Source organism: Plasmodium falciparum (assembly GCF_000002765.6).
Source record: "Plasmodium falciparum 3D7 genome assembly, chromosome: 6".
Lineage (NCBI taxonomy): Eukaryota > Apicomplexa > Aconoidasida > Haemosporida > Plasmodiidae > Plasmodium > Plasmodium falciparum.
This window is the reverse complement of record NC_004327.3, coordinates 222501-245000: the sequence shown is the minus strand read 5'-3', so window position 1 is coordinate 245000 and position 22500 is coordinate 222501. Positions and strand designations below refer to the sequence as shown.

Here is a 22500-nt window from a genome sequence, read left to right as displayed (position 1 = left end):
TATATATATATATATATATATATATGTAATGTTCCTTTTATTTTTTTATATACTGAGTTCATTATCATAACATATATTCTTATGTGTGTTTAGCTATAAAAAAAAAAAAAAAAAAAAAAAAAAAAAAAAAATATATATATATATATATATGTATATATTTAAAATTACAATTTTATGCCTATTATCATAGAAATTATAGTTGACTTACTTAGGCTTCCAAATAAAATTAAAAGAATTATATATATGTTATATATATAATAATTTTTGTTTTATTAAATATATAATGTAAAAGAAATATAATTCGTTCTTGTGTTAATATAAAGGAACATAAAATAAAAAAGTGCAAACAGTCTCTGCATATATATAAATATACACATATATATATATATATATTATATATATTTTTATATTTATATGTTTATATGTTTATATGTTTATATATTTTTATAATGTGGTGAATGTTATAGCTTTTGTAAAAGATGACTACGCTTGAAAAGATTGGAATCCAAGGTATTCGAAGTTATAATGATGAAGATGTGGAGATTCTCGAGTTTGCAACTCCCATTACGATAATATATGGAAATAATGGTAGTGGTAAATCCACAATAATTGAATGTCTTAAGGTGAGTTGTACAGGTGACTTTCCCCCGAACGCCGAGAAAGGGAAATCTTTTTTACATGACCCTTTAATATCTAATAAGATGAATATAAGAGGGAAGATCGATGTACTTTTAAATAATTATAATAATAAGCGTATTGGTATATCTCGTTCATATAATTTATTTTATTCAAAAGATAAAAATAAGAAAGTGAAACATACGTTTAGAGCTTTAGATAATAATATAATTATTAAAAAAGAGAAAGGTGATGATTTAATTATTACAAATAAATGTGTTGATATTAATAATCATATTCCTAAATTAATGGGAGTATCTAAAGCTTTATTAGAAAATGTAATTTTTTGTCATCATGATGAGAATCTGTGGCCTTTTAGTGAATCCATAAAAATAAAAAAGAAATTCGATGAATTATTTGGAGATGATCATTTTTCCAAAATATTAGAAGAATTATTAAAATGTAAGAAATATTTGAATGATTTATTAAAAAGAAAGGAATTTGATTTAATACATATAAAAGAAAACTTTGAGAAAAAAAAAAATATATATATCGAAATAGAAAAAAATGAAAAGGAAATACAAAGTGCTCAAATATGTATACAATTAGATGTGGAAGAGATAGAAGAAAATACAATTATTTTAAATAATTTAATAAAAAAAAAAAATCTTTTATATAAATTAATAGGAAATATAGATTCTTATTTTTTATTATATACCAAATTTAAAGTAGATGCAGAAGCATATAAAGACCTGAAAGAAGTATATGAAGAAAACTATACAGAATTATTATATTTCCAAGAGGTTTTTAATAATGATATTAATAAATGTGAAATATGTATACAGAAGGTAAAACAAGATATACAGAATTTACAGCATGAAAAAGATACATGTATGTTTAATTATAATGAATCCAACAAATATGATGATAATTATGAGCTTTCCAAAAAACAGCTCAATGAATATATAATCAAAAGAGATGATATAAGAAATAAGTTAAAGGATATTTTTTTTTATAATGATCAAATTTTTTTTTCTAATTATAAGGGTAACTCATCATCCGATATGATAAAACATAGTTCGATAAATGAAGGACACCAAAAGGAAAAGTTAAAAAAGAAATTTAAAAAACATGACAGCGTATATATTAAAGACCATTTATTAAAAGAATATGAGAACTTATTACATATGTATGATATACATAAGGAAGACATAGCATTGTATAATCATGATGTTATGTTATCTTATAAGAATGAGGAGCACATTCCTTCAAATGCAAGGTTAATGGAAGAATTATTTTTAATATGCCAAAATAAGGTTCAATATAAAACCTCTAATAAAAGTGATGATAATAAAAGGAATAACAACAACAACCATTTTGATGACGATAATAAAAGGAATAACAACAACAACCATTTTGATGATGATAATAAAAGGAATAACAACAACAACCATTTTGATGACGATAATAAAAGGAATAACAACAACAACCATTTTGATGATGATAATAAAAGGAATAACAACAACAACCATTTTGATGACGATAATAAAAGGAATAACAACAACAACCATTTTGATGACGATAATAAAAACAAATGTGATGATAAAAAATTTATTGAAATTCCTAATGTATCAAATATATTATCGAATGTTCCATATTTAAAAAAGAAACATGAGAAAAAAATAAATTCCATAAGATATATTTTAAAAAGACATATATCACACATAAAAAGAAATAAATATAAAAAAAGAAATGTAATATATAAAATAAAAAATTATAAAAAAAGATTGTTGAAGATAGAAAAGAATATAACATTATTAGATATATATAAAAATAAATTAAATAAATTAAAGTCTAATGAAATTATATATGAACAAAATTTAAAAAAGATAGAAAAATTAAACCAACTAAAATGTTTATATGATAATCTAACCACTCTTGATAATGAAATGGATACATATAATATTCAAAAAGAAAATAATTATTATGAAGAACAAATAGAAAAAAATATGAAACAAATTAATGATATACAGAAATTAAAAATATGGATACATACCTTTTGTAATATCATAAGGAATTATAATATTTTCTATGAATTTATACAGAGGTGTAAAAAAATACACGAACATTGTGTAATCTTTTTTGATATCCTCTTTTCTTTGTTGGACGTTATAAAAACAGATTTTTACAAAATTGTAGATATGTTGAAGGAAAGGGATATGGATTTGTATTATTACATTGAGAGGGGCATGCAAAAAAAAATAAATGTAGAAAGAAATGTATGTGTAGAAAGAAATGTATGTGTAGAAAGAAATGTATGTGTGGAAAATAATATATGTGTTGAAAAAAATATATGTGTTGAAAAAAATATATGTGGTGAAAAAAATATATGTGGTGAAAAAAAAAAAATAACCAAATTGAAGAGTAACATAGAAATAGAAGAAAGTGTAGAGAAGATAAAGGATAATAAAATTAACGAATGTGACGTAAATGTAGATACATTAAACAAAACAAATAGTATCCATCATGTGAATAATATAAAAATTAATAGTAAATCTTTAGTTTGTATGAATGAACATTTGCAAAGGAAAAGAGAAAATGAAAAACTAAATGATTATACATGTAAATTGAAAAAACAAAAAACACATTTAGATATATCCATTTTAAAAAATAGAAAGTACTTAGATATATTGCTAAATATTATAAATATATTTATAGATAAATATGAAAATAAGATAAATAATATAAAAACTCTTATTATTCCATTAAATCAAAAGGTTTTAGAAATATCTAAAAAATTAAATAATATGAATAATAATATAAATGAATATAAAAATTACTTATCAAATTTTATACATATGCTTAAGGAAAAAAAATATAAAGATGTTAAAGATTTTGTTAATTATGTAGAAGCTATTGATAATCAAATAAAAATAAAAAAAAAAAATTTATGGATGTTAAATGGTAAAGAAGATCTCATGAATGAATTTAAGAACCATCTAAAATCAGATGAACAAAATAATAGTGATAATAATAAAAAAGTGGGTGTAGAGAAAAAAAAAAAAAAAAATTGTTTATTTTGTAAAAATACCATATCTCAAAATAATAAAGATATAGTACAAATCGAAATGTATATAGAAGAACAAAAAAGAGACATGTTAAAAAAAATTGAAGAATCTGAAAAAGATATTAATATATTAAAAAATAAAAAAGAAGAGAATATTATTTTATTAAATTATTATTATTATCATATAAAACATATACATACATATACGAATGATTCAAATGAAATGATAGTAAAATTAAAAGAAGAACTCTTATCTGCTCAAGACAGTATTGAAAAATATAATATAAAAATAAAAAATATTCATAGAAAATTTCAACTGGTACAGAAATTTAAAGAAACGTGTGTGTATCTAATTAATATTCAAAAGGATATATTAGATGTGGAAAAATATATAAAAGATGAATCGATAAAAATAAAAGGAAATTTTCAAGAAATGAAAAATAAAATAAAGGATAACGTGGAGAATAATAAAATGAGCAATAATACGAACAAATGTAATGATACTAAAACGTGTAATAACACTAAAACGTGTAATAATACCTACACCTGTGATCATTTATTTATAGAAAAGTTATATCACATGATAGAAAATTTAGATATTTCCATAGAAGTAAAGGAATCTAATTTATTAAAAAATATTAAAGAATTTGTTAAAAAATTTGCAAAATATAATAACAAAGATATCATAAATATTTTTTATAATAAAATTTGTACATCAAATGTAAATGATTCTTATTCATATATTCCTTATAATGATATAATTAATGTAGATTTATATCAACAATATAATTACCAAAATAATTATAAAAATCGTTTTAAATATAATTTATATAAAATTAATAATGCTAATTATATCTGTAAATTGCTTTCACCACATCAAAAGGTTAGCCTAAAAGATTGTTATTCAAGCGATCAAACACCACAAAAAATATATGTAGATGAAGAAAAAGAAAAAGAAAAAGAAAAAAAAAAAAAAAAAAAAAAAAAAACAGATAATGATGGATATTATGATGAAATATTTCATTGTGATAATATGGAATATGACGAACAATTTTATGAAGATGATGATCATCATTCTTATAATAAAAGTAAAAGTTTAATTGAAAATTATATAACTCCTTGTAAAAATAAAGAAGAAAGTGTAAAAGAACCTAATATGTGTAGTATAAAACATATATATGATAATGGATCCAGCAATGATGATATATTAAATAACGACAAAACGGTTCTTCTTAATAAAATTAATAGTTCTTATCTTTCATTCGTATTAAATATTGGAACGTCCTATTATAGCAATGAAGAAATAAAAGAAAATAATAAAAATGATACAAACAAGATGTGTGATGATACAAACAAGATGTGTGATGATACAAACAAAATGTATGATGATACAAACAAAATGTATGATGATACAAACAAAATGTATGATGATACAAACAAAATGTATGATGATACAAACAAGATGTGTGATGATACAAACAAAAGGTATGATGATACAAACAAAATGTGCCATGATACAAACAAAATGTGTGATGATACAAACCAAATGTATGATGATACAAACAAAAGGTATGATGATACAAACAAAAGGTATGATGATACAAACAAAATGTGTGATGATACAAACCAAATGTATGATGATACAAACAAAAGGTACGATAATATAAATCAAAATACTTATGGAACATTTTTAAAGTGTTCTGACTTTTTACATAATTTACCTTCAATCATACTAAATAATAAACACTTTGAAAAAATGTATAGAAACTTTTTATCATATCTAAATGTAGAGGAATATACAAGAAAAGAACAGAACAAAATGATTGAAAAAATGAAAGTTGTCATAAAGGATAGGAGAGCTTATGTAATAAAAAAAAGCAAAGTATTAGAAAAGACTATAAACATAGATAAAAGAATTAGAGACCTAATAAAAAAAATGGATATTTACATTTTATATTATAAAGAAAAAAAAAAGAAAATTATAGACGAGAAAATAAATGTAAAAAATTTATTAATTGAACAACGGGATACTCAATTAAAATATATAAAAAGATGTATTAGAAATAATAAAAAAAGTATATTTTTAGAAAAGAGAAATTATTATTTAAAAATGAATATGATATATATTTTGATAAAAAAATTAAAACATACAGAAGAAGAAATAGTCAACAAAGAAAAATATTTAAAAGATGTAAAAGAGAAATTAAATAATAATGAAATAATTAAAAATCAAGTAATTTGTATTGATAAAAAAATTAATGAAAAAAAAGAACATATTTTATGTTTAGAAAAAGAAAAAATCAATATAGAAAAAATGTTACATAATATTATTATGAATACAAATATGAAGAAAATGTATGAACAATTCTTGGAACATCATCAGACGTTTATATTATCTTTGAATCAATTGAAGGCATCTTTTTTTTTATACGAAAGGAAAAATATAAAAAATAGTAATATGTGTAAATTGGAATATAAGGATGAAATAAATGGAGATAAAAAAAAAGAAAATGATAATACTGTATCTTCAAATAATGACTCTATAATAAATAATGATAATAGGAATAAGAAGAATAGGTACAATGATGAAGAGAATGGAATAAATTATATTAATGATATTGTAAAAAAGCTTGAAGAGAATTATAACAATAATACTAACATATATAATTTTATTAATAAAACATTTGATATAACAGATTGTCTAAAAAATAGATTAAAGGATATTATAAAAATAGAAGAAGATGATTTAAATGAACAAATCGAAAAGTATACTAAATCAATAACAGCCTTAAAAATTAAAGAAGCTGAAATGAATGGAAAAATATGTTTAAGAAAAGAATATTTAGAAAAATTAAAAGAAGATATAAAATCTGAAACATTAATTAATATAGATAAAGAATATAAGAAAAAAATCATTGAAATTTTTGTATACAAAAATTTAATCAAAGATTTACAAAATTTTCATTTCTCATTTGATCAAGCTATTATTAAATTCCATTCATTAAAAATGCAAGAAATTAATTTATCTATTAAAAATCTATGGAGAAGAGTATATAATAGTGCGGATATAGATTATATATATATTAAATCGGATATACAAACTGAACCAACAGATAAATCTAGTCAAAGAAGATCTTATAATTATCGAGTTGTTATGGTTAAAGATAATTGTGAACTTGATATGAAAGGTAGATGTTCATCTGGTCAAAAAGTTCTATCATCTATTATTATAAGATTAGCTCTAGCTGAATCATTTTCTATTAAATGTGGTATCTTAGCATTAGATGAACCTACTACAAATCTAGATAAAGCTAATTCAAGAAATTTAGCTAGCCTACTTGCAAATATTGTAGAACTAAGAAAAAGCAGCTCATCATTTCAACTTATACTTATAACACATGATAATTATTTTGTTGACATCCTATCACAATATGGGCTAACCAACTGTTTCTATAAAATTAAAAAGAACAACCTAGGGTACTCAAAAATTGAAAGAGTTAATACTTGATATTATAAAAATATATAACCACAACGTATTATTCACACGAACATGTAATTATAGGCACATATATATATATATATATATATTTTTATTTATTTATTTTTGATTTTTGAATTTTTGAATTTTTTTTTTTTTAATAAGTTTATTATGTAAGAATTCTTTGTTAATTATTATTGAATCAACAATGTGTGTTACATAAATTAATTAATACATTATATTTTAAAAATAAATTTAATGAAAGTTAAAATGTTTATTTTTTATATATTTTAATTAAATAATAACAAAAAAAAAAAAAAAAAAAATGAACACCATATGTATATGTGAGAACATATATATATATATATATATATATATATATTTTTTTTAGATTAAAAATATTTGTTTTTTCTCATAATTTTTGCATATATATGATTAATAATAAATATATTTATATGTATTACTTTAGAATTGGTAATTCTTTAAATTATAATGTTCATTATTAGTTAAATAATAGATATAAATATATATAAATATATTTATATATATATATATATATATTATTTGTTAAAATATTAGTGTGTTACTTTTAATTCATTAATTTCGATGGATCATATGGTACTCCACTTTCTAATCTCTGTTTGGAAATTATTATTGGTTTAACATTTAGACATACATTTTCATATAACTGTCCTTGTTCATCTAATCCGGTTGCATCTAAAATTTTGTTTTGTGATTCTACCAAAGATTCTAAATATTCATCTACTAAATAATAGTTATAGTGGTATTTGAAGTTGGAATAATTTTCTTCCTCATCATTACAATTACTATAACAATTACTACTACCACCATTAGTATTATTATTATTATTATTATTATTATTATTATCATCATTGTTATTTTTTTTTCCCGTGTTCTTGTTTTCATTATTTTTGTTATTATTAAAACAATCGTCTATCATAGTACCATTTTCACCATATTTTATACTGGAAGAACCTAAATTCTTAGATATCTTATTTTGATTGTATACCCAATCGTCTATCACATATTCTGGTAAAGATATTTTCTGATTATTTTCCTCTACAGGTAATTTTATCTTGCATGTTTCATGATATACAGGTTGCCATTCAACCTTCTGGTCATGCATAGGAAGAGGCAAAGGTTTTAATGTTTTGGGTGTTGATATATCTTCATTATTGTTTCTATCTTCTTTAAGTTTAGTACGGTTTAGTTCTGTTGTAGGCTCATTCATATTTTTATTTGAAAACAGCCTTTTTATTTTATCCATAACAGTTGTTACATTTTTTCCAACTTCATTATTATTAAATGTGGAACTATTCCTACTATTTTGAGCGATCAAACTTTTGGCTCTACTTGTATATATTATAGGTTTATGAAATGGTCCTTTATCACCATTTGAAGACATGTTGCTGGAATTATTCATTTTATTGAATTATATATATAAATATATTTTTACTTTTTTTTTTGATAAAAGTCTTTTATATTAAAACATTAATATTAACAACTTTTTAAAAATATTTATAAAAATAAGAGAATTTAAAAAAAAAAGAAATTTTAAATAAATAAATAAATAAATATATATATATATATATATATGTATATTTTTGATAAAATAAAATAAAGTATTAATTCACGAAAAGAAAAAAAAAAAGAAAATTTTTTTTTAGCTTGTTATTAATCAAATATAATCTGACTTGTTCATATTTTTTCTTTTTTTTTTACAAAACAATATGAATGTTCATAATAATTTTTAAGAAATTGTAAGTGAATATATATATGGGATACATATATGTTGTCTGAGTATACTAACTTATATATAACATTCACATTTGTATATATAATAAAAGTTATATATAGAACAAATCCTATATCTGTGTTATTTAAACATTAGGACATATTTCTTTATATACATAAATATATATATATATATATATATATATATATATATATATATGTGTATAGAATAATACCACAAGGAAAAAAACACCCAAAAAAGGAACAATGTGATCTTATAAATACCTAGTAAGTAAAAGGTCCTAAAGAATAATAGATATGTGCAATTTGTGTGCATTTATTTTGATAAAAAAGCATAATTTTATATATGTGTGCAATAATATACATTATATATATATATATATATATATATATATATATATATATATATATATATACTTAAGAAATTTAATTAAAACACGGATATTTGAAATTATCAGAAATATTGTAAAAGGACAAAATAAGGTTTATATAAATATATTACAATATTCTACATAAGTATCAAATATACAGACAAAATAAAAATGTTAAAAAATAAAAAAATAAAAAATAAAAGGATTTAAAGAAAACATATATATATATATATATATATATATATATATATATAACCGTATTCATTATAGCCTATTACAACTAAAGAGCTTATAAAAAATTGGCTAGCAAAAAAAAAAAAAAAAAAAAAAAAAAAATATTATGAACGTCTAATAATAATATTTCCCAAATTAAGCAAATGTATATGTGAAAATAAAAATAAAAATGTTAAATTTGAAGTGAATGTACTCTTAAATTCTTATATATATATATATATATATATATATATATATATATATATATATATTGTCTTTTTGTAATTTATAATAAATACAATTTTAACTAGATGAAAAAAATATAACTTTATAAAAAGATATTATTAAGTAGCCTAATGTAAAATATATATCCTTTGTTTTATAAAAGCGAAATATATATATATATATATATATATATTTTTTTTTTTTTTCTTCGAACAAAATGCAGAATTATATATCTGCTTATATATATAATACACATCTTGACGAATAAATCCTATATATTTTTTCTAAAAATCCCTTTTTCTGAACTTAATAAGAATATATAGAAAAAGAATAAATAAAATAAATATTTATATATATGTGATCATTTCTTTTTTTCTCCCATTATATGATCTACATTTATTCATTTAATTAAACTATAAGATGAAGGATGAAAGGTGTATTTTTATAATATTACCAGATGTTACTAATGATCTTAAAGTAAAAAAGAAAAAATAATAAATCAAAAAAAGATATTGAAAGAAAATAAATTTTATAACATGTATAAGGATATACATTATCAATTTAGGATAATTTTCATACATATTTTCTCTTGAATAATTAGGACGAAGAAGTTCTAGAAAAATTAGAAGAAAAAAATTTTATTATTTTGAAAAAAAAAAAAGTTCACTTGACAGAAGTAAACTAATATAAAATATTGTAACATATATAATATATATTAAAGATAGTACTAAAACGTATAAAATAATATGAATATATATATATATATATTTATATATATATGTATGATGTTTTATGCGTTTTAGTAATGTAAATAATTAGTTTTAAGGTAGATAATAATTCATTGTATGTAAATATGTCTATATATTATTTTAGGTTTTTTTTTTAGATAAACTGTAAATAAAAAAAATGTTCCAACTTTATAATATTTTACATAGTTTTCATTATTTTATTTTTTTTTGTTTTTGTTTTTTTTCTTTCATATAAGAATGAAATAAAAGAAATATTCGATTTTACACCTGAGCAATATAATGATATAAATGAATTTTATGATTATATAGAAAGTGGTTTGTCATTGATTAGTTTAATAGAACATATAGAAGGAGATACTATTAGTAAATTAAATTCTTTAACTAAAAGTACTTCTATATTAATAAAGGATGAAAAATACTTTGAATGGTTATTATAAATGCATATCATATATTAATATGTATGTACATGGATTTGTTTAAGATTAATGCTATATTTATTTTTGATATTAATAAAGAAAAAAAAAAAATTAATAAATATAGACGATAAAGTATGTAATGAGAATGAATTTTATATTGTACAAATATGAATATTTAATAAATAATAAAAAAGTGAATATTAATATATTATTCGATTTTTTAGATGAACAAAAATTATAATATTATATACATATATATATATATATATATATATATATGTTTGTTGTTATCTGTGCTATATTTTATTTATCTATTTTTTCTTAATTTCTTTCCAGCTTAGAATATCAATGCAATTTAAAGTGCAAAAACGTTCCCTTTTATTTTAGTAAAAATGAGTGGTATTTTATTAGAGATATTGATTTTTTTTTCCCATCATATGACAATATATGTTTGGAACGAACCTTTATTATATTAAAACCTGACGTTGTGGAAATGAATAAGATGAATGCTATAGTTAATGACATTTTAAATTTCGACCTATTAATAGTAGCTATAAAAAGAGGTGTGCTGTCTGTAGAAAGAGCAAAGAAATTATATAGTGATTTGGTTGATAAGGTACAAAGAAGGGAAAAAAAAAAAAAAAAAAAAAAAACATTGGTAATAATATGGAAGTATAAAATGATATATTTATTTTTTTATTTATTTATTATTATTTTACTTTTAATTAGCCTTATTATAATGATTTGATTGATTTTATGACATCCTCAAAAGGAATAGGTATACATTAAAGTTGGTATAAAAATGGACAGTAATAAAAATTAAATAATTCCCACATATATATATATATATATTTTGGAATATTTTTTTTTATTTCTATCATTCAGTTTGTTTGTTAATAGAAGGTCCCAATTGTATAAGGAGGGCACACATTTTATGCGGACCATCTTTTTCTTTAGTCGACTTTGAGCATATGCCAAATTATTGTTTAAAGAAGAAATATGGAACTAACCAAATGAAGAACGCTGTAGTTAGCCAAAAATGAAAAAAAAAAAAAAAAAAAAAAAAAAAAAATTATAATATATATATATATATATATATATATATATATAATAGATACACACCTACTAGCTATTTTTTTTCTTTTTTTTTTTTTTTTTTTGTATTCATGTGTGCATATGTACATAATACAAATAAAACATTTTGTATTAATCATTTAAGTGATGTTTTCTTTGGTTTAATTTTATTTGTACTTCATTTTATACCTAGCATATTTCTAAGGATGATAATGTAGAGAAGGAAATAGATTTATTTTTTGGAAACGAAAATTTTAAGAGCGAGAATGGAATTATAATAATTAAGGAAAGTATATTGGGAGTAGATGGTTTGATGAGATTAAGAGAATATTTGAATGATTATGGATTTCGCATATTGGAAGAAAAGTTGGTTAGTATGAGGACGTATGAAATAAAAAGTATATATGATATGAATGGTATAAATTATTTAAATGATCATTCAAGATTGCAACAAAATATAGGTAATAATAATTTGATAGAGGAAAGTAACTTTATAATTATACTATTATCACGTATTAATTGTCAGACATGTTTGCATTACTTAAAATATTTGGATATTATTAATAAATGTGAAAATAAGAAATGGAATAATGTTAAATTTTCATTTTCTATAAATAATTGTGATAAAGACAAATTTTGCATTGAAAAAAAGAGTGAAGACGTTATATATGTGTATGATGTAAAAAAGGTGAATGAATTAATAAAGAAATATTTTATTTTTGAAAGATATAATGATAAGATTACAATTGACATGATAAAGAATTTTTTATTTTGTAAAAATGTTACAAATAAAATATATAAAGATGAAGAGAATATAAAATTAAGCAATGTGCTTATGGAAGGTTTAAGTAAAATATGTGAAAAGAAGCCTATGAATAATTCAGCTGTTTTTTGGTTATGTAAATGGATTAAACAAAGAGAAAAGGAAATTAAAAATGATATTAAGATAGAAGAGGAATTAAAAAGGAAAGAAGATATTTTGAATTTAGAAAAGAAGAAGAAAAAAGGTATGCATAGAAGTGATACTATGGAAGTCAATAATTTTAATAAATCATTAAAGTTATGTGATGATGATAAGTTGTTAAATGTTTATAAAAATAAGGAAATTATAATTATTCCAGACATAAAAGAAGACAATGTTGATTTCTTAGATGAAAAAGATAATTATGTTGAAAGAGCGAAATCGGAAATTATAAAATATTTTGAAAAATTAAATTATGTACATTTAAATTTTGATGAACTCTGTACAAAAGAAGAAAAGAAAAATTCTCTTTTGGGAAAAAAAATTGAATATACCAAAAGGAAGTATAAACAACTAACAGCTGATTTAATAAAACGTATATTAAAAGAAAATTTAGAGAGGAATAAATTATATTACAAATTTGTATTGACAGGATTTTCAAATATTATTGATACGTCTTATTTGTCCAAGGATGATATAATACAATGTTCCTTTTGTTTGATAATAAAAAGGGAGGAAGAAGAGAAAAGTGAAGGTGAATATAGAAATGACGGAGATGAAAAAGTGGAAGAAATGATAAATGAGGAAGAAGTAATAAATGAAGAAGTAATAAATAAAGAAGAAGTAATAAATGAAGAAGTAATAAATGAAGAAGTAATAAATGAAGAAGTAATAAATGAAGAAGTAATAAATAAAGAAGTGATAAATAAAGAAGTGATAAATAAAAAAGAAGAGGAACACATAATTAATAATAAAGAAAAGTATCTTTATTTTTTAAAATATTTTTATTGTATATATAAAGATAACAATTATATTATGCCCTTTTTGAATAAAGGAAAAATATTGATATATAGAAAATCAAATTTCCAGGAATGCATAAGAATGTTCGAAAATGAAGTATTTCTTTTTTATGGAATAAAGAAAAAATCTTTAAAGAATATAATTACATATTTGAAAGAGTTTTATAATTTTTATGTTATAGATCATATGAAATGGTTAAGAGAAAAACGAGAAAAGAAATTAAAAAATAATGAATGTATTGAAAATAAAGATGAATATTTTATGTCTATATCTTTTTTTTCTTATGTTATTGAAAAATGGAAGATATTGATAAATAAGGATTGTAATAAAAAATTTATCTTGTGTAATTATCCATATAAGGTAGAACATATTGAAATGTTGGAAAAGATGTTGAATGTAAGATTGTTTATATTTTATTTTAAGAATAAGAAGGATGACAATATAAGTTATATTAAGGAGGGTGATAAGATACTAGAGGCCATTGGTGAAATTAAATATAATAACCAAATTAATGATGATAATAATCAAATTAATTATAATGATATAAGGAGTAAAAGAGAAAGAAATAAATACATAAGAGGAGAAAAAATTTCCTATACATTAATAAACAATTTAATTCATAAAGTTAAAAAGAAAAATACAACATATACAAAATATGATGAGATAATAAATAAGAGACATGTGTTTACATTTGATGGTCCAAGTAAAGGTACTCATGAATATGTAGACGAAATAGAAAATTTTTTCAGTACTATAATGAATGTAGCTAAAAAAAAGGTTATCCTAATTTGTAATATGACAAATAAGGATATAAATTTTATAGGATTTTATTTACAATATGCATATGCTAATATGGTTTTTTACGATTTAAATGTTGATGAAGATGTAGATGATAATATATCTAAGTTTTTAAAGAAGGATATTAAAAATATAATTGAAGAAGATGTAATTTATAATGATAGTATATTTTATAAAAATAAAGACACGAAGGCAAATATATTAATAAATAAAATGACAAAATTTATATCAACTGTAAACGCAAGTTATTATGTTTTTTCTAATTTTCCTACTAATTTAAATTTTGAGGACTATGAAAAGATACATTTATTTTTTGAAATAAAATTGGCTATATTAATGGTTGAGGATGATTCTTATATGAACAAGGTAGATCTTAACAAATTAAGTGAGCATCCGTTTGGTTTTTTTTTTTTTTATTTTTATAATAGGGGTAGCTTGTTGGTGATGGGTGGAAAAGCGGTGGATGGGATGGATAAGGAAAAAATTAAAATGGAAGAGGAAGACACGGATAAAGAAAAAATTAAAATGGAAGATGAAGGTGTGGAGAGAGAAAAAAATAAATTTGACGAAGTTATGGATAAAGAAAAGATTAACCTAAAAATGGACGATTTATACAAACAGTATGATAATATAAAATTACATAATGAAGAAGTGACAAACCAGAATGAACTACATCCAAATAATATATTCCAAAAAAATGAATACGGTAAGGAATTCCAAATGTATGAATATGATGATGATATGAAGAAAGTGATACTTTCAAGAATTGACGAGAGGATTGGGCCGCGTTTAATTTGTTATTATGTTGGAGATGAGTATGATTTAGATGTTTATTTAAAAAAAAGATTAAATAAGATGGATGAAGATATCTTCCATTTGGTAAGTTACGATGATGTTATAAAAGGTTTTATGTCTATGATTATAAATCAAGATAAAGAAAGCAAGAAAGAAAAAAAAAAAAAAGAAAATTTAAAAAAGTTGGTTGAGGATATAAGAATAAGAATAAGAAGAAAACAAAAAAATAATAAGGAGTATATAAAAACGATGATATATAAATATTACTTAAAATATATTTTGAAGAATAAAAGTAGATATTTATTTTCTAACATAATAGTATATAACATTCCCCCTAAAGAAATTATAGAGGAAGACATTTTAAAGGACTATTCATATATTATAGATATTAAGAAGGTAATTCATTTTGTTTATTTTATAGAGGACGATAATTATAATGCCTTAAATGATGAAAGGATATGTTCCGATGTTATGAATGAACACGTTTTTTCTTTTATGTTAGAAGAAGTGGGTCTTGAGAAGGTGGGCAGAATGGTAAGTGAGGAAAATATATTAGATGTGGAAAATGCATCAGATGATCAAAATGTGATAACTATAGAGGGTGTGTTAAATGAAAGGAATACTACAAATGGGAATGTAGATAGTGCAAAAATATATGAAGAGAATGAAAAAGGGAGAGATAATGAAATGAAAAAGGAAGAGGAAAATAAAAAGAATAAAAAGAATAAAAATAAAAAGATGAAGAAAAAGATGAAGAAAAAGAAGGAAACGACAAAAAAAACCAGGATTAAGAATAATAGAAAGGAAAAAAAAATGGATAAATATAATAAAGAATTAAAAAAGAATGAGAAAATATTTTTATCAAAATATAAAGATATTGAGTTTACCCGGATATATATAGATAAAGAGTTACCATGTAATATGTTAAATATATATTGTCCTAAAATAATTATTTTATTTATACCTCAAAATATATATTTACAATTATATATATCATCTCTGATATGTTTACATTTGAAGAATTATAAATCTATTAATACAGCTAGTTTGATATATGAGATAAGAATATTGGAAAGGATGAAAAAAAAAATGGTATATATTGAAAAGTGTAAGAAAGGAGGGGAAGGGGAAAAGGATACATATATATCAGACATTATGGATGAAAAACGGATGATAAGAAAAATATATAATTATATAATGAGTAGGATAAAACGTGTGGATAGCAATATATTATTATGTGGTTTTCCGATATTTCTTAGAAAGAGTTATTATAATAATAAGAGTGATTATTTTTATCAGTTTGATTTTTTAAAAAAATTTAAAATTGATGGAATCATATCTTTTCTGTTCGATGACACATATTTGGAACAGATATGTAATGGTAAAAACAATGTGTGTGCGGAAAAATATAAGGAAATATTAAATTTTATGTATAAGGAGTATCGTTACAAATGTAAGATATATTATGAAACGATAAGGAATAATGATGATTTACAAAATGTGCTTGCGAAGATGAAGAATAATTTATAATTTTCTTAAAAGGAAGCCAATGTTTTTTTTTGTATGTCCCATAAAATATGAAAAGTTCGAATTTTTAATTTTTAGAAAAATGAATAAACAAACAAAAAAAAAATAAACAAATGAGTATACATCATATATATATGTATGTATATATATTATTATTTTGTATTATATATATATATATATATATTTTTTTTTTTTTTTTTTTTTTTTTTTTATGTGTGTGTATTTAAAAATATGTTATATGTGAAATATGAACAGTATAATATTATTTAACCTTTTTTGCTTCAATGATAAAAAAATAAAATAAAATAAAATAAAAGAAAAGAAAAAATAAATTATAAATAATAATAAAAAAAGAAAACATAAATATTAATAAATATTAATATATATTAATATATATATATTTATTTATTTATTTATACTTTTTAATTTAAATAAATGGAGGCTGGTCGCCTTTCAGAACTGTCCATCAGTTTTACAATTTTTAATAAAGAAATGAATAAGCTTTAAGGTCCTGAAGATATGAAACATAAAAATTATGGTCATATTTATCATATAATATATTACTTATAATGTGTGGTTTGAATTGTCCATGTAGATGTATATATGTATTTATAAAATAAATTTATTTTTTTTTTTTTTTTATTTTATTTTATTTTTTTTATTTTATTTTTTTGTGATAGCCTTATAAATGGAGAGTGGGGTGTACTTTTCCCTTTATGAGGACTTTTTTAAAGATGCTAAAATATTTTTGAATACTATTGAAAGTAAAAATAAAATATTGGATGTGAGTAATAGTAGTACTACAAGTAGTAGTATTAGTAGTGATGAGGTGGATGATATATCTTCAAATAATGATACAGAAAAATATGATGATAATTATAATAGTACTGGAAGATATTTAGATTATTATTTAAATATGGAGAATAATAAAGCAATATGTTATAATAATATAGAAGAAAGTAATACAATATCACATAATAATAATAATCATAATAATCATTTTAGTAATATTTTGTATAATGGGTCTTCAAAAATTTTGTTATGTTATAAAAATAATTATAATATATGTTTCTCATATAAACCATATAATGAGAATATATATCATGATGTACCCAATATAAATTATTCCTTATCCATATTCAGAAAAAAAGGTTCCCTTAATACTACTTCTCATATAAAAGGAAAAAGGCAAATCGAACCCAATTGGACAAAACAACAAATAAGGGAGGCATTAGATTTAGAGAAAGGAATTAAGAGAAGAACTCGTTCGAGGGAAATATATGATAATAATTATAATGATGATAATAATTATAGTGATGATAATAATTATAATGATGATAATAATTATAGTGATGATAATTATTATAATGATGATAATTATTATAATGAGGATAATTATTATAATGATAATAAAAGTGTAGGGGGAGGAATAGTCAAGTACCTTAATATATTTTCCAAGTTACCATTTTTTTATTTATTTTATCCATCATCTTATAAAAAAAAAAAACGGAAAAAGAAATTTTATCATAACCAAGTTAGGAATGATTTAAATAGTTCCATATTTTATAGTAAACATTTTAAGAACGAAATAAAAAAGAAGAGTGATAATTCAGATTTCAAAAAAAGTGCCCAAAAAAAAAATAAGAAAAACGAGGAAAATATTTTATATAATGATAAAAAAGATAACATACATATTAATGAGAATAATATTTATAAGAATATGAAAAAACAAAACCATATGTTGACTAAAAAGGAAATGTATAAATCGACAAGTGTTAATAATTTAGATATAGATACAAAAAAGACAGAAGAAGACTATTTTTTAAAAAAAAAAAGAAAAAAAGAAAATAATAAAAAAGGAATATCATATGAATATTTATTAAAACCTAGTAAACATGATTATGATGCTTTTTGTTTATTTAATCCAAGATTTAAACAAGGAAAACATCATACAGTTATGTATTTACAAAGTTATAATGTATCTATAATACCATTTGTAAAAGCAAAAAAATTAAAAGAAAGAGTTAATCAGTTATTTAGTGAAATCAATCCATGGATTCATAAATCTTTAACATTATCTAAATTAAGAAATTTAAAAATCGATCTTTTTAATTTAATAAATAATATTCCAGAAATAGATATATCAACTATATCATGTGCATGGGTATTTTTTGAAAGATTAGTTATGAAGGGATATGTACATAAATATAATAGAAAGCTATATGCAGCTACGTGTCTTATATTATCTTTTAAATTTTATCAGCATGATGATATACAAATATTAGAAAAATTACTTATACATATACAAAAGTTAGATAAAAAAGAAAATTTAACACCTTCTCTTATCTTTTCCGTGGAATTCTTAGTCTATCGACTTCTTGAGTTTTCTCTTCAACACACTTATGAGAATATACGCCCACACATACATCAATATTTGGAGTCCAAGGTAAAAAAAAGATATATATGTGGGAAAAGTGATTCGTATTATAAGTATATTCATGTAATGTCGACATAATTATAATGATGTGTATATGTATGTCTTTATAAATAAATAAATAAATAAATAAATAAATATATATATATATATATATATATATGTATATATGTTCATATATTTTTGTTGAATAATATTTACATATGGGAATGCTTTTCTCTTTCATTTTTTTTTATAAATAAATGTATAATTACATATATATTTATATATATATATTATAATTTTTTAGGAATTAAAATTTGAAGATGTCTACGGTACCTCTGAAGAGATTTATTTATACTCAAATAAATCTTAATGATTAAAATATTAAAAATTGCACTTGGAAATATGCTGATATTATATAATATAACAAATATAATGTTATATGATTATATCATAATATTATAATATTATAATATTATTATATTATTATTTTATTTGTTTGTATATTTATTTATTTATTTGTTTATTTGTTTATTTATTTATTTATTTATTTTTATTTATTTTATTTATTTATTTTATTTATTTTTTTTTTTTTTGTGTTTGTCAAAAATCACGCTTTCCAAATGGAGGGACAAAATAATGAAGGGAAAACATCAAAAAAAGAAAACAACTATAAATTTTTAAATTCAGATGAAATAAATAATTTGGAATACATATTTAATAAAATAAAGAAGAATAAAAATGATAATATATCAATACAAAATATCCATAAGTTTCTTTTAAATAATCATAATAAGGACATTTGTGACGATTTGTTGGAATTTTTTCATATATATGGAAGTACTATAACGTTAGATGATTTTTTGAATTCTTTAAATTGTGACATGAATGAATTTAAATCAAAAGAAAATGTAAAAATGTTATTTGAGTTATTAGATACAAATAAGAAGGGTTATATTTCTTATAAGAACTTTATACAATCTGCTAAGCAATTTGAAGATGAGTTTAGTGAGGATATGTTAAATGACATCTTTCATATTATGGACTTGAACAATAATAATAAGATACTTTTTGATGAATTCAAAAATTCCATATCAAATATATAAGTTGCTAATAATATTTTGATATAATACATCATAAATATATATATATATATATATATATATCATATTTATTTATTTATTTTTTTTTTTTTTTGTAAGATATAAATTTTTCTTTGTATGATACAAACACCATGTAAAATGAAAAAATTTTATAAATGTATAAATAAAAAAAAAAAAAAAAATTATGACATTATGAATACAAAAAAAAATAAAATAAAATACATACATATATATATATATATATATATATATATATATATATATATATATATATATATTTATTTATTTATTTATTTATTTATTTACTTATGAATTTATTTTTATTATGTCATTTGTTGTGAAACCATATGGGTGTTAGAAAGGACCCATCTTGCTCATTAAATCCCTTGTGGCTCAATTTTGGACCTTGTTTACCCCTAGGTTGTGTCGCGTAAGATTTGATACATGATCTATTTTTATTATGAATAAAAATAAAAGGATGTTGAATTAAGGATTCTGCAGTTGGTCTTTTTTTTGGATTTTTATCTAGACATAAATTTAAGAAATCTTTAAATTCAGGTGATAATTTATCTATTAAATCTTGTTTTACTTTTTCACAGAATAATTGACTCCAATGATAATCTTGTATTCTATTCATAATTACATTTTCTCTTTCTTCATTTGTTGAACCAAATGGAGGTCTACCAAATTTTAATTCAAAAGCTAAAATCCCTAGAGTCCATATATCTGTTTTCTGATCAAATTCTCCAAAATTCTGTTTCTTCTTTTGATGTCTTGCACATTGTTCAGGAGACCAATAATCATGTGTTCCTCTATAATGAGATATACCTTTCTTTTTATGTTTAGATCCTATATGTGCTGATAAACCAAAATCAGCTAACTTACATTTTTCTTCATGGTTTACTAAAACATTTTCGGGTTTCAAATCCAAATGTGCTATTCTTTTATCATGACATGTTCTTATAGCCCATATTATTTCAAAAAGCATCTCTGCTACCTTTTTCTCACAAAATGGGCCATTCTCATTTAAATAGGTAAAGAGGTCTCCATTTGAGCAATATTCCATAACAAAAAACACGTGGCTGCTTGTATGAAACCATGTATACATGCTGCAACAATTTAAATAATGGGGAAAAAAAAAAAAAAAATATATATATATATATATATATATATATATATGTTGATACATGGGGATTGGTTTTTTTTTTTTTTTTTTTTTTTTTTTTTTTTTTTTACCATGCTATATGTGGGTGTTTTAAATGAGCCTGCAATTCTATCTCTTTTCTTAACAAAGCTTCTTGAGTGCTCCTTCAGAAAAAAAAAAAAAAAAAATATACATACATACATACATACATATATTTATCTATATATATATAATATATAGATGATGAATACAATTTATGTTACATGCATATAATAATATAAAATGGTGCATATATATTTTTTTGCTTTTTTTTTTTTTTTTTTTTACTTGACTAAATGTGATTTAGATATACATTTTAACACGCATATAAAATTGGTTCTCCTCTCACAAGCCAAGAATACACTACCATGTGCTCCATCGCCCTACGAAAATAAAGAAAAAAAAAAATGTAATTTAAGAATATTCTACGAACATTTTATAAAATATTTTATTAATTTTTTTTGTAACACAATAAGAATAATTTCAAAATGGGCACATGTCAACATCATTATTATATTTTAAATGTTCCAGGGATGAACATTTTTTTTTTTTTTTTTTTTTTTTTTTTTTTTTTGATTACCAAAAATCCGGCTATATCAAAATCTTTCAAACTAAAGGTGAAAGAATGTAAACTACTTTTAAGGGCCATGTCTCTACACGTGGCCTTAATGGGGCTACTGATTGAATCGTTCATCATATTTATATCATGTGTAAAAGGATATATATATATATATATATATATATGTATATATGTGTGTGTGTATATGTGTATGTTACTATATAACGATGTGTGAATAAAATATAATTATAATATTTCTTTTTATATAATATATTTCATTATTTTTTTTTTTTTTTTTTTTTTTTTTTTTTTTTTTTTTTTTTTTTGTGTTAAATGACATTCTTCCTTTTCTACATAACAAGTTACTATTTCA

The 22500-nt window shown here is 21.0% G+C and overlaps 6 protein-coding genes across 6 annotated transcripts; 4 read left to right on the top strand and 2 right to left on the bottom strand.

Moving 5' to 3' along the window:
- Window positions 1-479: 479 nt before the first annotated feature.
- On the top strand, window positions 480-7190 carry PF3D7_0605800 (DNA repair protein RAD50, putative; the record flags this gene model as incomplete). Its single annotated transcript, XM_960955.1, has 1 exon — window positions 480-7190. The coding sequence occupies one exon, from the start codon at window positions 480-482 to the stop codon at window positions 7188-7190; it is 6711 nt and encodes a 2236-aa protein (XP_966048.1).
- A 559-nt stretch (window positions 7191-7749) lies between these two features.
- PF3D7_0605700 (conserved Plasmodium protein, unknown function) lies at window positions 7750-8604 on the bottom strand (the record flags this gene model as incomplete). The annotated part of the gene is made up of 1 exon (XM_960954.1): window positions 7750-8604. The coding sequence occupies one exon, from the start codon at window positions 8602-8604 to the stop codon at window positions 7750-7752; it is 855 nt and encodes a 284-aa protein (XP_966047.1).
- Window positions 8605-10165: 1561 nt separating this feature from the next.
- Window positions 10166-16869, top strand: PF3D7_0605600 (nucleoside diphosphate kinase, putative; the record flags this gene model as incomplete). Its single annotated transcript, XM_960953.1, has 7 exons — window positions 10166-10222; window positions 10347-10421; window positions 10731-10921; window positions 11247-11526; window positions 11640-11688; window positions 11796-11938; window positions 12178-16869. The coding sequence occupies 7 exons, from the start codon at window positions 10166-10168 to the stop codon at window positions 16867-16869; spliced, it is 5487 nt and encodes a 1828-aa protein (XP_966046.1).
- A 685-nt stretch (window positions 16870-17554) lies between these two features.
- Window positions 17555-19655, top strand: PF3D7_0605500 (cyclin dependent kinase binding protein, putative; the record flags this gene model as incomplete). The annotated part of the gene is made up of 2 exons (XM_960952.1): window positions 17555-19312; window positions 19590-19655. 2 exons carry the CDS (start codon window positions 17555-17557, stop codon window positions 19653-19655), a joined length of 1824 nt encoding a protein of 607 aa, XP_966045.1.
- A 250-nt stretch (window positions 19656-19905) lies between these two features.
- Window positions 19906-20388, top strand: PF3D7_0605400 (calcium-binding protein, putative; the record flags this gene model as incomplete). The annotated part of the gene is made up of 1 exon (XM_960951.1): window positions 19906-20388. The coding sequence occupies one exon, from the start codon at window positions 19906-19908 to the stop codon at window positions 20386-20388; it is 483 nt and encodes a 160-aa protein (XP_966044.1).
- A 325-nt stretch (window positions 20389-20713) lies between these two features.
- On the bottom strand, window positions 20714-22262 carry PF3D7_0605300 (serine/threonine protein kinase; the record flags this gene model as incomplete). The annotated part of the gene is made up of 4 exons (XM_960950.1): window positions 20714-21494; window positions 21622-21693; window positions 21857-21951; window positions 22149-22262. The coding sequence occupies 4 exons, from the start codon at window positions 22260-22262 to the stop codon at window positions 20714-20716; spliced, it is 1062 nt and encodes a 353-aa protein (XP_966043.1).
- Between the last annotated feature and the right edge of the window lie 238 nt (window positions 22263-22500).